The sequence below is a fragment of the Prinia subflava genome, chromosome 4 (genome assembly GCF_021018805.1).
Source record: "Prinia subflava isolate CZ2003 ecotype Zambia chromosome 4, Cam_Psub_1.2, whole genome shotgun sequence".
Taxonomy (NCBI): domain Eukaryota; kingdom Metazoa; phylum Chordata; class Aves; order Passeriformes; family Cisticolidae; genus Prinia; species Prinia subflava.
Window position 1 is genome coordinate 30,690,788 of NC_086250.1, and position 15,590 is coordinate 30,706,377.

The following is a 15,590-nucleotide window of genomic DNA, read 5'->3' on the forward strand; positions in this document are numbered from 1 at the left end:
ACAAGTCAGAAGAGACATGAATTAGCTATATAAAAAGGAAAAGTGTTTTAAGCATTAAATGGCAAAACTTTCATTCGAATCTGAAGGGTTCTTTTTCCTCTCTAGGTTCTTCTGGGAGCAGTTCATAAGCCATCAGTGAAAGTGAAGTTTGTCTCACCTCAATTCTACCCTCTCTATATTATGCTCTAAGTGGCATTTCAGTTTCAGCCTTCCTCTCTGTAGAGGCTGGAGATTTATTTACTCTTGCATGTAGGCCTAAACTCTGGAGCCAGAAGATGCATAGTAGTTGTAGTTGAACATCTAGCCAACATCTTTGTTCAGAGTTTTCCATCTTAATCCATGTTTAACTTTCTTCTCTAACTTTGTAGAGACAGGTTAAATAATTGTTTTTTTAATATAACTCTGAGAGGGCTTCTTCTCCCCCTTCCCCTCCCTGCTTAAACTTTCAGATTACCAGATGGATGAAGACCCTTAATTTCAGGAGCTCTCTTAAGTGAAACGGTCTCTTCAGATTTTTTTTTTATTTATTATTATTTATTTTTATTTTTGGGCTCAGCCAGAATTTGTGTGTGAACTTGCACAAGTATTTACCTCTATATTTGTTCTCCAGTGGCTAGACAGGTATTTCCCTGCCTTGCAGTAATACTGAGAAGCTCAGCTCACAAATTTGCATGTCTCTAGAACACAAAATGAAAAGTAGATTTAACACTTAAGGATGCACAGGATTGCATCTCCTAGTTAAAATGCTAATTAGTAACCCGTATCCCTAACTACACTTCAGAACATTAATTAGACATTCAGAATTCTCTAGAGAGCAATGTCATTCCATGCTGCTATTTGAGCAGAATCTACTGGGCACTGCAGCATCTCATTGCATCAAATGACCAATGCAGATACAGAGGAACCATTGCTGAGAACTAGTTTTTTATCCTCACTATTCAGCCTTCTGCAACACCCTCTAGAAGAACAACTCTTGAGAACTAATATGGATTAATGGGAAGCACATGTGTTATTGTCTCTTTTTTGGAGTAGCTTGTTGGAAAATAGTTCCTATGAAGCAAGGTTGCAACTCTTAAGCAGCCATCTGGTGAGGAGGATTTGGAGTGCCAACCGCATTCCTTGCTATTCTGGTACTAATATGAGGAAGGCCTGATGACAGTGTGAATTACACTTAACAAATTGTCTTGTTTGCACCTCACTTACATGATTTATTTATAGTTATCCCTCTAGTTTAATTATCTTGAGTGGTTGAAAACAGAGCCTTCAAAAGACTAGATTTTCCCTTTCAAAGTCCTGAAAGTTTGATTCCTGCCCTTGTGGCTGGACTCTGAGGGTCCTGGACTTGCTGTAGTGTCTAGTCCACTTATGTAGTCCCACATTTTGCATGGGAACCAAGTTTTTATTGTGGGTATGCATATATTCTATGATAATTACAGCTGTACTCTTAAGCCAGAATTGTTTTTCCTTGCTGCTGATGTTCTGAATTCTCATCTGTAAGCAATGAAAAAACAGTCCCATGAGATATTCATATTTCATTTTGCCACATAAATAGCACAGTGGGATGCAACATGCCAAATAAAGTCATTGCAAACTTTCAGTCTGGCATTGTCCCTGCTAATTTTCTTGATAAGTGCCATGGCAATTGGGGTAGCTGGCTGGACTTGTTTAAACCTCGTGTAAGGTGCTAGCTCCTTGGCAGCATGCTCAGTTTTTTTACTGCAATGAACAGTAAAGTACTAGCTGCTGTAATCTTTTTTCCAGCACATTGACTCTCTTTTCTATCCTCCCCTTACTGGTAGTTATGTCCTCCCCCTTGATCGTGTCCCCCATACCTGTCTCGTGTCCCCTTATTCCTGGTACCCTCTTCCCTTACCTCCTTGGGCTCAGCATGTACCTGTAGTATAAAAATGGGGACATGATTGCTTTTGAGTAAAATTCTTTGTGCAAGTGGTCTGAGGGAGCAGAGGTGGGGAAACGATGCTACTTCTAGAGGTCAAAGAACACAGTTGGGACATTAGACTTTCTCATGTGCAGTGGTCCTATCTAACCAATCTGATTTAACACATTGCTTTTCGAGGAGCCCTTCTCTGCTTACAGTGAACTTCCCTGGTATATCTCAGCTGTTTTGAAGTCTCTGCTTTTGATCTGCTTGACCTTCCAGCTCCATTCCTTCACCTGGAAGTGACTTTATTTTTTCCTGTTGAAGAACTCTGGAAGCACTAGTCATGATGTATTTCTTAGCTTGAAACAAGTCATCTTGGATGCGCTAAAAGAAGCTTTAAATTTGACTTGCTGTTTGTAACAGCAAGTTCTTGTTTCTTCAGAGTTGCTCTGCTGCTTACTATTTAACACTAGTTCACACTGCTGCTCTGAGTTGGGATGTTAAGAATTGAATAGGGAGTCAACAGTAGGGGGAAACTGTCTTGGGAAAAATGTTGGATAAATGAGTCAATAACTTCTGCCACAGCTCACGTTTTTATCAGTTGAAGAATGAATCCTGAATTTCTCTAGTTGCTCAGGGAAACATGGGGCATGGGAGGAGGGGGGTGTAGGCAGCTGGTTTCATCACTCAAATAATAGTTTGGAAAGCTTAAATTCAAGGCAGCCTGGACATGCACAATTTGCAAGACAAAGCTATACTTTCTTTTGTATCTAATTGTATTATGAAAGATTTATTTATGAATTCTGTTAGCTTAGCTTACTGGGTCAAAAAATACTAAACAACAAAAAGACACAAAACAATCCTCAGCCTGGGAATTGTGTCCATGAATTCAATGTAAATTGAAGACTCATGCAAAGGCTGATCATCCTGCTTTTCTCATACTTGGTGCTACTTAAGCAGTCTCTTCAAAGTTACAACCTGTCCTGGCTACTAAACTGTACAATACAGTATCCAATTTCCTACTTCTGGTCTTAAGTTTCCAAAGCACTGTTCACTAAGGAGCTTTCTCTAGTGGGGTAAATGGCTATATACTCGAATATTTACAGCTGTTACAGAGGTATCCTTTTTTGCATGACTTTGTAAATGTTCGTTCATTGTGACGTTGGCTTACACTTGCTTGGCTTTTTCATAGTCAGTAGACATCCTTATTCCTAGCATGAGAATTAGTGACCCTTTTATCCCCTAACTTATTTTCAGCCTCTCCCCTCCTTCCCTCCTTCCAATCTCACCCAAATATTCAAGAAAACACTCACTGAGATTTCTTTAATTTTTGAATAAGTAAATATTTGTTGGCTTCACTTCCAAAAAATGCTTAGCCCATGTTAAGTAATTAAACAATTCTAGTGCCATGTCTGAATTTTAGGGCCCTTCACAGCTTTTTGCAGTACTTTCACAAGTTTTATTCCTACTGTGTAGACTGGCAGTGCTCTACTGAAATGCTCTTCATTTTTTACAGTTTATTGCAACTTCCACTGCATCATACAAATTTGATTCACTCATGTCTAGCTGTTTGTGGATTCAAACTCATAAGAACCACGCCATTATCAATAAGCCTTGAAGCATTTTAACAACATTTTTTCTTTGTTTACAGATCCGAGTGGTGAATGCATTTCGTAGCTCCTTGTACGAGGGGCTAGAGAAACCTGAGACACGAAGTTCAATTCACAATTTTATGACGCATCCTGAGTTTAGAATAGAAGACTCCGAGCCTCATATTCCCCTTATTGATGATACTGATGCTGAAGATGATGCTCCAACAAAACGCAACTCTAGTCCCCCTCCCTCTCCCAATAGAAATAACAATGCGGTTGACAGTGGAATTCACCTTACAACAGACAAGAACAAGTCTGCTACCTCTTCATCCCCAGGGAGCCCACTACATAGTTTGGAAACATCACTCTGATTGTAAGCTGAATGTTAACACACTAGCTGCATTGTAAAGAAATTGAAACTGGGTCTCTTCACACATTATGATGGACAAGATGATATTCTTGTCTTGGACTTCAACAGAAGAAACACTTGTACGAATGTAGATTTATTTTTTTAAAAAAAGCTTTCTGCCAGACTGGAGGGTGCTTTTCTGGGGGTGGGAGTAATAATGAACTCTGACAGATAAACAGTAACTCAGCATAAGTGACCTGTGGATCATCTGTTGTACTAAGAATGGTCCTGAAGAGTGTGTTAGCAGAGCTTTAGTTTATCATGATCCTTTTCTGAGGGGAAAGCTGGGAAGGGCAAGGAGGCCCTGGATCATTGAATTGATACTTTAATTTCTGCTGTTGGCTGTTAATAATTTGGATTATTTATGTTTATAAATGATACAGATCTGTTTACAAGGTTTGTAGATACTTTTTTGTTCCTGTTCATAGATGGGAAGCTTCCTTATAAATGATGCAGAGAAGACAAAAAACAAAACAAAATTAAAAAAAAAAAAAACTAACTAAAAAAAACTAGTCCTTCAAATACTGCTGTATTTTCAGGAAAAGGGTGTTTCTATTGAAACTGTACTAAATTTTGCCTGCAATTTACCTTGTTAAATATTGTAGATAAATTGCTACTACTAATAGCCAAATAGATAACACTAATGCTTTGTAAAAACATGAGCAGTGGTGTTCTAATGAAGTTATGGCCTCTGTCCTAATTAGTTTCTTAACTACATTTACTACTTAATGGTTTTGAAACAACTGTTTAATTTTTAAAAATTTTGAGAAACTTAATGAATAACTTTTGTTCAGAACTTAGTAGGATTGTTTAATGCAGGACATCAAATACGTGATGGAACTTGCTTGAAATATTTCTGTTATCTCGGGCAAAATGGATTAAATCAAAATACATCAGAATCTTAGTCCTTTGTTTTTGTCTAATCATGTTAGTTTAGTGCTGTCTTGGTGAACTGTGAGTGGAACTGTGATTTTTTTCTAATCTATAGAATCCTTCATGCAGCATGAGGGCTGTTGGCATTTTGAAAAGGTTGTTAGTGGGTAGCATACATGTTCTCCTTTTTGTTTTTGAAACTTGTTTGTAAACATGAATAAATCTGCCCTTTTGTTAAAATAAAATTGCAGCAATGGTTTCTTACAGATTTTTTTTCTCAGCTCCTTCACTGGAAAAGCAAAAAGAACTCTTTCCTGTTACTGCTTACCTTTAAACTGCAATTTCAAGATGGTAACAGCCCCACTCCAAATAGCTCTTTGGGTAAATGGAATCATGGTGGCTACCTCCAGAATGAATGTAAGTTAAGGTACTCAAAAGTCTTCACTGAGTCAAAAGGATACTCCTTGGGAATCAATAGGTCTGCCTGAAATTGCAAGACTTACTGTGAGTACTGTGTAATAAATGTATTTCTGACTACTTAAGTGAGGGAGACTGAGAACTGAGATAAAGCACAGGTGAAATGCACCAGAACTGATCGACTAGAGATTGACTGAAGAAGTTATGGTCTGCCTCTGCTGTATTGTTGAGACAGCGAAGGATGATGAAACATTACTTGGTCTGGCACTTCCTCGTGTTTTCTAGGTCCAATACAACTTAAAAGAACAACAGAAGACTTGAGTTGTAAGATTTTCTTTTTCCAGCTCTGTATTCTTTAAAATAGCAAGCGATTTTTTTTGTCAAATAATCCAGAATTATGGACATTTTTTGAAGTGGTCCCTTCAAAGGACTGCAAGAATTAAGTTGGTAATGAGGAAGAAAATAATACTAGACCTAACTGCAGAAATGAGCACGTTGGGAAGCTCAAGCACATCTTTCCCTTGTGGTGGGGTACACGCATGCTTGGGGTTGTCCTTTAGTGGATATTGTTCAACCTGTGGCACTGTATCCCACTGTCAACCACTCCTGAATTCCATCTTTTCTATTGTACTTCAGTAAATACACTGAATTCTAGGCAAAGGGGGTCGAGGGTGGGGGTTTGCACTTGACACTTTGTATAGTAATTTCTCCCACATGTTTCTAGCACTTTTCTTACATCATAGTTCTTATCTAGAGCGCTTGGTGGGGGGGTCAGTTTTTATGTAAGTTATTTTCTCTTTACTACAAAAGTCAGATAAGCATTGGCTTAAACTAAAGGGAGTTTTCTTTACCTGTGAAGTACACTGCCATGTGGAAAAGTATCTTCATTTAACTTCATTAATGAGTAATGATTTGACTTCATTTCAAAACAGACTTTAATTTTCCCCTCTTCTCTAGGTGTAATCACGACTGCATGTTATCTTTTTTGGAATAAAATCTACACTTAAGCCTTTTGTGGGGGGTGTGAGGGTGAATGTAGGCTTTGTACATCGCTGGTCCCTCTTGATTCTGTTAACATCAGTGTGCTGTTCTTACAGGAAACTTCCTTACAGAAATAAGGAAAAGTTGTTTAAGAGGGGGGATATGCTTTCTTTGTGATCTCAAGAAATCATAACATTGCCTAGATTATGAAATGGTTTTCACTAAGCTCATGAGGCCTTCATTGCCTTTCTGGTTGTAAGGTTTACTTGTCATTCTTCTTGTAACTGAAATAAATAAAAGTGCTGTTCATCTCAGTCTGTATGGGGACTGAAATTCTTGAATGTCAGTAAGTACTGATTCAAACCTGAAATGCACACCAATTTTATAAAACAGCTCTTGCTACAATTTTACACTCATTTGCTTTCAGGAGATCATGGTTGAGCAATAGTGACTTTGAACATAAACTCAGTTCTAGGCTGACTACTCTTTGGAGTGGCTTAAAATGTGGTTTCCTGGGTGGGATGTCTACTGTAGTTGTGAATTTGTTAGGACACCTCATCTTGGCTTTGAAGGAGGGCTGAAAATGGTAATACAAGAGGACTCTTTTTTTTTTTTTTTTTTTCTGCATTGGCCTTAACAGGAAGAGGAAAATCCTACATCATGGAGTAGTCTGGAGAGAATAATCAAAACAAAAGCCTTAATGCTAAATGAGTGGGTAAAATGCAGGGTACACACATTTACAAGCAAGTATAAGCAGCCAAAAAAAAAGAAATAACATACTTGGAGGCTTTCTTAGAATAACAGCAAATTTTCCAATCTGTTTAAAGTAAGCAAGCAAATGTAATATTCATGGAAAGATAATTTGTGTGCACTGAGTATTGCAAAGTGATTCCGAAGGCCTGATAAGTTCATTTCTATTGCTAGTAGCTGTAGCCTCTGCAGAGCTCTAGAATAATCCAGATCATAGTAAGTATTATATAAATTAAAGTAGAACAACTTAATGTCTGTACTACTTTTCTAATGCAAATACTTGATTTTAAAGAGCTGCTGCTTTTTTCCACCTACACCCTCTTCCCCAGCAGTGCATCTCTTCTGATCTTACAGATTGCAAGCCTGCACTGAAGTACCTTAACTTTCTGGATCAGCCTGGCCAGCATGAAGGGTCCAACTCCAATTTATCTCCAGACTGATTAGGCCTGATTATTCAGGGCCATGTCATGAGAAATTCAGAATAAACAGCCTTATAGCTGTTCCTGCCAATCTTCTCTGGTGAACTTTATACAGAAATACCTAACCACCTTCCGCAGGAGGTTGCAGCATCCATCGAGGACAGATGACTTAGTGTCTAAAACAGAAGCCTCCTACAGGTACTACTTGTCCTTTGTGCTCAAAGATGAGGGTTTGCTAAGAAAATGATGGGATTGGCTTAGACAACTGAAAAAAGACAGCATGTAAAAATGTAGTTCACTGGATAGTGACTCTTTACTACTGTTATGTACACCTAATGTAGAGTTCTCTGCAAAATCTCTACAATTATCATTTTGAAAAGGGTTCCTTGACTTGCCACAAATAGAAGACGGTGGGAATTTAAACTTTGAAAAATAACTAACAGGAGTATTTCTGGGAATTAACAGCTTCTGGTGGAATTGTACACTCTGGGATATTGGAACACCATCTCACATTCTGGTGATGACAAGTGTCAATCCAAACCCGAAGCGGCACTGGCTCACGAAAATGGAAGTATGCATTCTAGATCCCTTTGAGCCCTTGCAAACACAGCAGTGTGTAACTATTCTGAACATCTTCTCCTGCCTTCCTAGGCTGCCTCTCTTTCAGGGCATGAAGCTGAATTATGCTGAAAAACTGTAAGTATGAGCAAAGAGAAAACTTTTCTATGTCTTCCTCCTTGGCAAAGGCACAGTCTTGGATTCACTCTATGGCAACTACTTGGGCACAGAATGAATACTGGGTTTTCCTGTTCTAAAGCTTTCAGTCTCTTGTAGAGAATCAGGGTGTACAGTTCAAATGCTTTGTGTGAAAAGCCTCTCAAAGCTTTTGATTTAAGATACAATAAAAACCACAAAGCCACTCTACAAATAAATTCTAGAAGACACTTGTCATCTTTGACAATTTCAGTTTTACAAATGCAGGATTTAACTTGACTGTCTTAGTTTTCCACAAATTGGTTACTCTGATGGCTGTTAGGTACAAAGCCTCTTCAGTTACGACCTAAGGTTGTTGAAAGGTCTGCTGAAGGTAAGCCTGTATTTGGCAGATGTTTGTGGGAAAATACATAGCTTATTTTGAATACTGTGCCAGCAGCTACTGCATAGTGTTTTGTGCTATGTACTTTAGCAGACAATTTGCAAAATGAACAATTTACACAGTTCCGAGCCATGCAATAGGATCTGTCAAAGGACACATGAGTTGGACACAGAATGTGTGAAATAGGAAATTCTTTAAACTGATATTTTAGTAGAAACTAAGATTTTGTTTTGGACAACACTGCTTTAGAGATGGCAAGATTTCAATAATTTGCCATGTATTGGCCATTAATGTTCTGATCATTGCAACAGTTTAATTAATTGAGGATCACTATACAAAAAGCATTCTAATAAACAAGTGTTTTTAAATAAAGAGAAAACTCTGGAAAAGGTACTTTTTGTCATATTTCAATTTCCTGAAAAGATGAGTTGTTCTTAGCTTCTTTCCTTTTGCCAAATCAACTAGGATCTGTTCTAATAAATCTAGCAGTATATAGACGTGAATTACAACTTGATGTCTCCTTCCTGTCTTCCCCATTCCAGTGTACTAAGGATGATTGTAGAGAATTCAGTGAAGGACAGATGGGGTAAGATATGCAGTTGTGAATTTGTCTCCTTTATCATATGTCTATCTTGCCTTTTGATCTTCTCTTCCGCTGTCTTCTTCAAGATCTCACCCACTCTTAGTAAACCTTGGGAGTACTTTTTATATGGTAGCATATTTCAGTGCTGTAGCCCAGAGCAACTCATAGGAGAGCTGTTTGACCAAGATCTATGGAAAGAACTGGCTTTGGAAAAAGAAAGAATTAAAGACAGACAGAGAGCTTTTTTCCCAATTAGAAAAACAACATTATGAGTTTCATTATGAAGTTTTTAAGCCCAAAAGAATTTGCAGGCCAAATATCAGCAGAATGGCTTGGCTGATTACTTGGTCCATTAAGATTCTATAAAACCCTTCATGTCTTAGCAGAACATAGCTAAATTGATGGCATTATACGAAATTAGTTTCTGATTGTCCCAGCCAGTTAAAAGTGGCAGTACATGAAATTACCTGAACACATAAAAAACAGAGAGAAAGGTTAGGGAGTCTTCATCCTTGGAGACATTCAGAACTCAGCTAGACACAGCCCTGAGCAACCTGCCATAGCTGATGCTTTTAGCAGGGGTTTGGAGTAGATAATGTGCAGAGGCCCTTGCCAAGCTCTGTAATTCTCTGATCCTGAAATTCTTGAGCAAGAGGTGTAATTCCATTGGGTTTCTTCATTATCCTTATGGATATTATTTCTATACATAGATGGAATTCAACAAAAACATCAGTCGCTGAAATGATCAAACCTGAGGCAAAGCAAGAAAGCAATAGACTATTTTCTTTTATCTTAAAGTGACCTGACCAAAAGCTTTGCTGATATTTTCCTGCTGTAATGCTTACTGTAATAGCAGAGCTTGGATCTCTTCTGCTCTAATAAACCTTTTTGAATGATGACTGGCTGTCTGTAGTTCATAGGAAAGCCCACAGATTTCAACATGATCTCTAGAAAGCTGCAGACCTGTGGAAATCAGCTTCTCAAGGAGAGGATTTCTCATTCTGTTATTTGCCTCTTTCAGGTGTAGAAAGAGAAAAATTGTAGCTGTTTCTATGGAAAATTAAACTCTAGCTTATCTGAAGATGTGTATGGTTTCATTGCCCTGCTCTCTACTTAGGACTCTCTTGAAAGAACCTGGTCCTTTTTCTCAAAGTTACTCTTTTGTTTTTATTCTGGTTTCAAGTGTTTAAGGCCAGCTTCTAAAAAAAAAAGAAGGTTCTCTTGCAGACTTATAAAGTTAATGACATTAATATTATTCTAATGGATCAAGACCAAGAGCATTGAAAAGTATGTTTTTAGTCATAAAGACTATAATTTACTCAGAATTGAGAAGCTGACTTTTCTCCTTACCTTAATTCATGGAGTGGTGGTGTTACAGGCTTTTATCTAATTGAGCAAAATATTGGTGAAATGAAATGCCATATCTGTTCTGATGTTGCATAAAAATGCTGCCTTCTTCTGCCTTGAGTTTCAGAAATGTTTTAATACACTTAAAGAACTTAGTGTTATATATTCTTTTTATTAGTTTTCACATAATTGCCTACAAAACTTTAATGTTAATGTAGGGAGACAAAACTGCCACTCTAATCTTAAAAATGTTGTAATAGGACAAAGTTTCAAAGAGTCCATGCATAACCTGCATAGTAAAACTAGCTGCCTGGCTGCTCATATGTTATAGTAATGAGATAATTCAGCTCAAAATTTGACATTCTAACGATTGAAAAATAGCTGAGTTTCTGCAAAACAGAAACATGGTCTTTTTTTTTGTTAAAAATAACACATTCCTTTTGAAATTAAAACACATTTAAAACAAGCATGTTTAGAGGAAATGGGGGAGTGCCTACAATACTAACTTTCAATATGCTGTGTAATTGCTCTGTACCTTAAAGGTGCAGAAATCTTTAGAATTTTCATCTGTAGAATCAATATATTGAATCATGTTTCATTTCAAAAGTCTTAAAGATTCAATAAAAGATAACTCTACAGCAGGAGGTTAGAAGTATTCTGAACTGCCATTTTTAAAGAGCTGGGATGCCCAGCTGGTTCTGTAGGTATGTCAGTACTTGAATACAGTTATTCTTTTATTCTTTGAATACAGTTATAGTTTTAAATCTCACTGACTTCAGTCTTTTTCAAAAGGGCCATAAACAGTCCAAGTCTGAACATCAACTAAATGATCAAGTGTCAGCTTGATACCAATCAACACAATCACCATTTTACATATTTGAATGAAGTGCTACAGGCTTTTTGATCACTGGATGAGGAGGGTGTGCTGATAAAAGACCACTTGAGAAAACAATTTTCCATTGGTTTTCTTCATTACTGTCTCTAAGGCAATCAACACAACCAATGGACCCCTCAGTGTTTGTTTTCCAAAGTCATGCTTCATCTCTGCCAATCATTGTCCAAAAGGCTGAAATACGGGGACACACTCATGCATACTGTCATATACCCAATTTGGAATATTGCACTTGGAATCAATCCAAGCCCAACAGTTAAGCCATAGAGAGCTATTTCCAAACTGACTACATTTGGGATATTGCCATATAAAACAGATGTGCTTCCGTGGCTTTCTTGCCTTGTTTTAGTCTTGTAAGTCTTGATGATTGTGCTATAACTCAGAAATCAGGCCTTAGTGGAAACTTCATGGAAAAATTTATTTAGATACTAAGCATCCTAGTAAAATTATACAGCTCAAGTGGTTTGCTTTTGTGTTATGAAATGAAATGGCTTAGCCATTTCTAAGAAAGAAATTTGTTATTTTTCTGTTCATGCCTGTTGGTCTACCATCTCCAAGCTTTTGAACAAACTTAGGACACCTCTCAAGGAGGATCTCCTGGTGTTGGGGATTTCTTTTACTACCCCAGCAGGGAGTGTAGACAAGTTCAACTTATAAGTATCTACACAGTCAGCCTTGTCGGCTTTCCAGCAAAACTAGCTTTTATAAGCAAATTGCTCCACCTCATTGCAGGGATGTGATTGGGTTGCAACTGAGCCTTTCACAGAGTAGAGTTGCAATATGTGATGCTGCCCAGGTTACCACTCCTCTCTTCCTGCACTGCTACCTCCGTTGTGCCATTTCAACAGCTTCTGTTGACAGTGTGGTCAACCACACCAGAACCACAGAACCATTTCTGGGTAAACTCCTGCTGCAGGCTGGTGATGTGGGCTGTTCTCTGCTCAGCAAAAACTCCAGCACAGATGTGCTCCCCCTGTGACTCCTGCTGCCCAGTCTAGAGCTCGGGAAACTAACTACTAAGGCACTGTAGATGAAGGAAGTAGGAATTGAAAGGGCAGAGTGGAAGGAAACATATGAGCAACAAGAAGGTTTTTGAAAACTTTTGGGGAAAAAAAACAGGGTAACAGGGTAGGAGTAAGAAGAGCAAAAAACATGAATATACAAGTTGAAAAGCTTGTGTTTTAAAGCAGTTTTCTCCAGCTTGAGGCACTAAATGTCAGGAGCACTACAAACTATGCCCTCTACTTATGTTAGAGTACTTCAGTCACCTTTACTTCTTGTTTTGGTTGAGAGAAGAACCAATGATGATCTGTGCTGTGAATCTGAATACCAAAATTTGACAATCACTATGGATCACTCTAGGATTTCACATAAGTGATGATAGGTTTGAGGGAGCATAACAAAACTAGAACACCACCTGTTCTTGGTAAACTGATGTAAGAAACTTAATCTACTGGTTTTTATTTAAAATACCAAAATTAAACGCATGTAACATAGTTAAATGGTGTGTCACAGTAAAATGTGCTTATCTGCAGGTATTCATATATTTTTGGTGAAGACAAAGTTTCATGATCATATTGAGTACTAAGGCAGGAAAACTTCTTTGCAGCAGGAGTGATCTTGAAGACAGCCCTTGTAGTAATCATGGAGGACTCTTTTCTGGCAACAGCTGGGAAATTCAAAAAACAGTGTATTTTATGGATGCAAGAATAAGCTGCTTATATAAATGACAGGCTATGTTCTTCAAAATATAAAGCAAGTTAAAGATGAACTCTCTTAAACTAGAGTGAAAGTAGCCAGCAAACAATTCCTAAGTAAGAATTAGGGGAAAAAAATGTTAAGGGCACATAGAGTAAGTTAGACCTCTCATCTCCAACAGGCTTCCTTCTGATCGTTTTAGCCTGAATTTAGTATTTTGTGTCCATCAAAAAGATTGTGTGGTGTGAAAACACTTGTTAGGTTGCAGCCTTACAGCATATTGATGGAAAACTGCCTGGATTTGTTCTGAATGGGCAGAAGCCACCAGACCATGCTCCCTGGACAATTCCTGCTACTGCACCTGCAAAAGTTGTGGCACCCAGGTATTCCTTGTAACTTTAAAAGGGAATTGCAGCAATTTGCTGCATATCTTGTCTGCTATGTGGTCCTGTTGACAAGTGTCTAGTTGTCTCATCTATGGTGGCAGCTTTTGTACTGATACAAGCACACAAGCAGAACAATGTATCATTGCTGGGTGATGTCCAGCTTCTCATCCATGGGTATTCCCACTACCTTCTCCACTGCTTTCAATCCATTCATCCCTCAGTCTATATTGATACTGGCCATTGCCTCAAGCCAGGTGCAGGACAATTTTAAACTTCATGATGTTTGTACATGCCAACTCCTCAAGCTGTCAATGGCATGTCTCTGTCAATGGCATGTCAATGTCAATGCTCTGAATGGCATCCCTTCCCCTATACCAATGGAACCACAGCTTGGTGCACTCCTGAAGGTGCACTGAATCCCACTACCTATGTCATTAATAAAGATATTAAATGCTATATGTCCCAAAACAGACCCCTAGGGGGATACTACTCAGCACTGTTAGCTTTGGTTGCAGTCATACAATTCCTTGCCATCTAATAGTCCATCCATCAAATCCATATCAATTTAGAGGCAAAAGCATTGGAAGGGACAGTATTAAAGGCTTTACAGAAGTGAAGTGACATCACTTACCTTTCCTTTGTCCTCTGATGCAGTCACTTCACCACAGGCAGCCACTAGATTAGTCGGGCCCTGATTTGCTCTTGGCAAAGGCTTGTCGGCTGTCCCTAATCACCTTCATACAATCACCTCTCATATGCCTTGACATAACTTCCAGCAGGACCTGCTCCATGGTCTTGTTGGGCACAAAGGTGAGGCTGACTGGTCAGCAGTTCCCAGGGTCTGGGTGTGATAATCGCTTCCCTCCAGTGCCTGAGATAGTTACAGGCAGGCAGTGTCACTCCAGTCACCGATTGCTAGTCACAGCCTGATTACCATGACTTTTCAAACATCATGGAGACATGGCTCAGCAATTACACTGCCAATTCCCTCAGAACCCCAGGATGTTTCTTAGACTAAAAGTCACATCATATGTATTCCAAATCATTCTTGTATTTCAAATTGTTATGTACCTACTTGATATTCTTTTCTTTTTCATTCTCCTGCTGCTGTTGGCAAATAGATTTAAACAGGATTTTGATAAGAAAATTTCAACAGAACCAAAAAACCAAGACTACGCCACAAGTTATTTCATAGGTTTAATATTTATTTTATTTTCATAACCATGTTGATGGAGGAGAAAAGGTCATAAGGTATAATGGTTCTACAACAGCAAGACAGCCTGCAATTAAATCTTTATGCCCTTGGATTACATTCTCTTCCGGCATTAGGCTGATGAATACCCAACACCACGCCAGCAAAGCAGATCTCACACTCCCCTCTAGTGACAAACCTCCTGAAGCCTCTCGGCAGCCCGGATAGCTCTGCTGCTAACACAGCTGCTCCCAATAGGATCCTCCATAATTACAGTTGGGGCTCTTAGTTTTGTTTTAATGTAGGATTAAGTTAAAATACCTCATTTTAGACATGAAAGAATTTTTGGTGGGCTACTATATTGCTAGTATATTTGCCCCTTGTACTCATGTATTGTTTTACATCAATTACTATTATTATGAAATCATATGTGATTAGTGTAATTAATGTGTGCATTGCAGCGTACCTGCACCGAGGTTATCATGTTTGTCCATGTGTCCTTGAATTCTACACATCCTTTTACTAATTCTTTTCCTGCAATGACCATGCAGTCAGCACAAGCCTGGAATTACCATCTCAAAGTGTTCTTCTCTAGATCCCATTTTTGTTTGGACATATACTACCATAACACAGTGCCTGAGGAAAAATAAAATCTCCATAGCTGCTGAAACAGCAGCCTGCTGACACACGACGCTTGGAACATATTTTCTGAGGCACCATTTATCATTGTCATCACAGTGCATAACAACTTATTACAATAAATTGCTCTTGCATATCACAACCTTAAAAAGACAATGCCAACTCATAATTGTATTATTAGGAGTTACAATAATCTTAAAATAATTCTAAAAATAAAATTGATACATACTAATGCAGGAACATAATCATCATAAAAACCATTACCTGCCAGCTTTATAACTACAGTCACTATAGCTGATTACATGTCTGCAGTAAAGGAATACTTTGCTTCCTATAAGCATTTGTGAGTTTTCAGAGCACTCTCAGGTGAGGAGAAACAGCAAGGAACAGACTAACTTTGTAAGCCCTACAATTTGAGAAACACTCATCTATCA

At 38.3% G+C, this 15,590-nt stretch overlaps 1 protein-coding gene across 3 annotated transcripts in view; it reads left to right on the forward strand.

The window, feature by feature from the left end:
- Window positions 1-5,001, forward strand: part of ATP2B1 (ATPase plasma membrane Ca2+ transporting 1) — a 59,620-nt gene extending 54,619 nt beyond the window's left edge. For all 3 annotated transcript variants that reach the window (XM_063396358.1, XM_063396356.1, XM_063396357.1), the window contains one exon: window positions 3,534-5,001. In XM_063396358.1, the coding sequence (XP_063252428.1) occupies window positions 3,534-3,845 (312 nt within the window). In that variant the 3' untranslated portion in view covers window positions 3,846-5,001. The remainder of the gene's footprint in view (window positions 1-3,533) is intronic.
- Window positions 5,002-15,590: the final 10,589 nt, after the last annotated feature.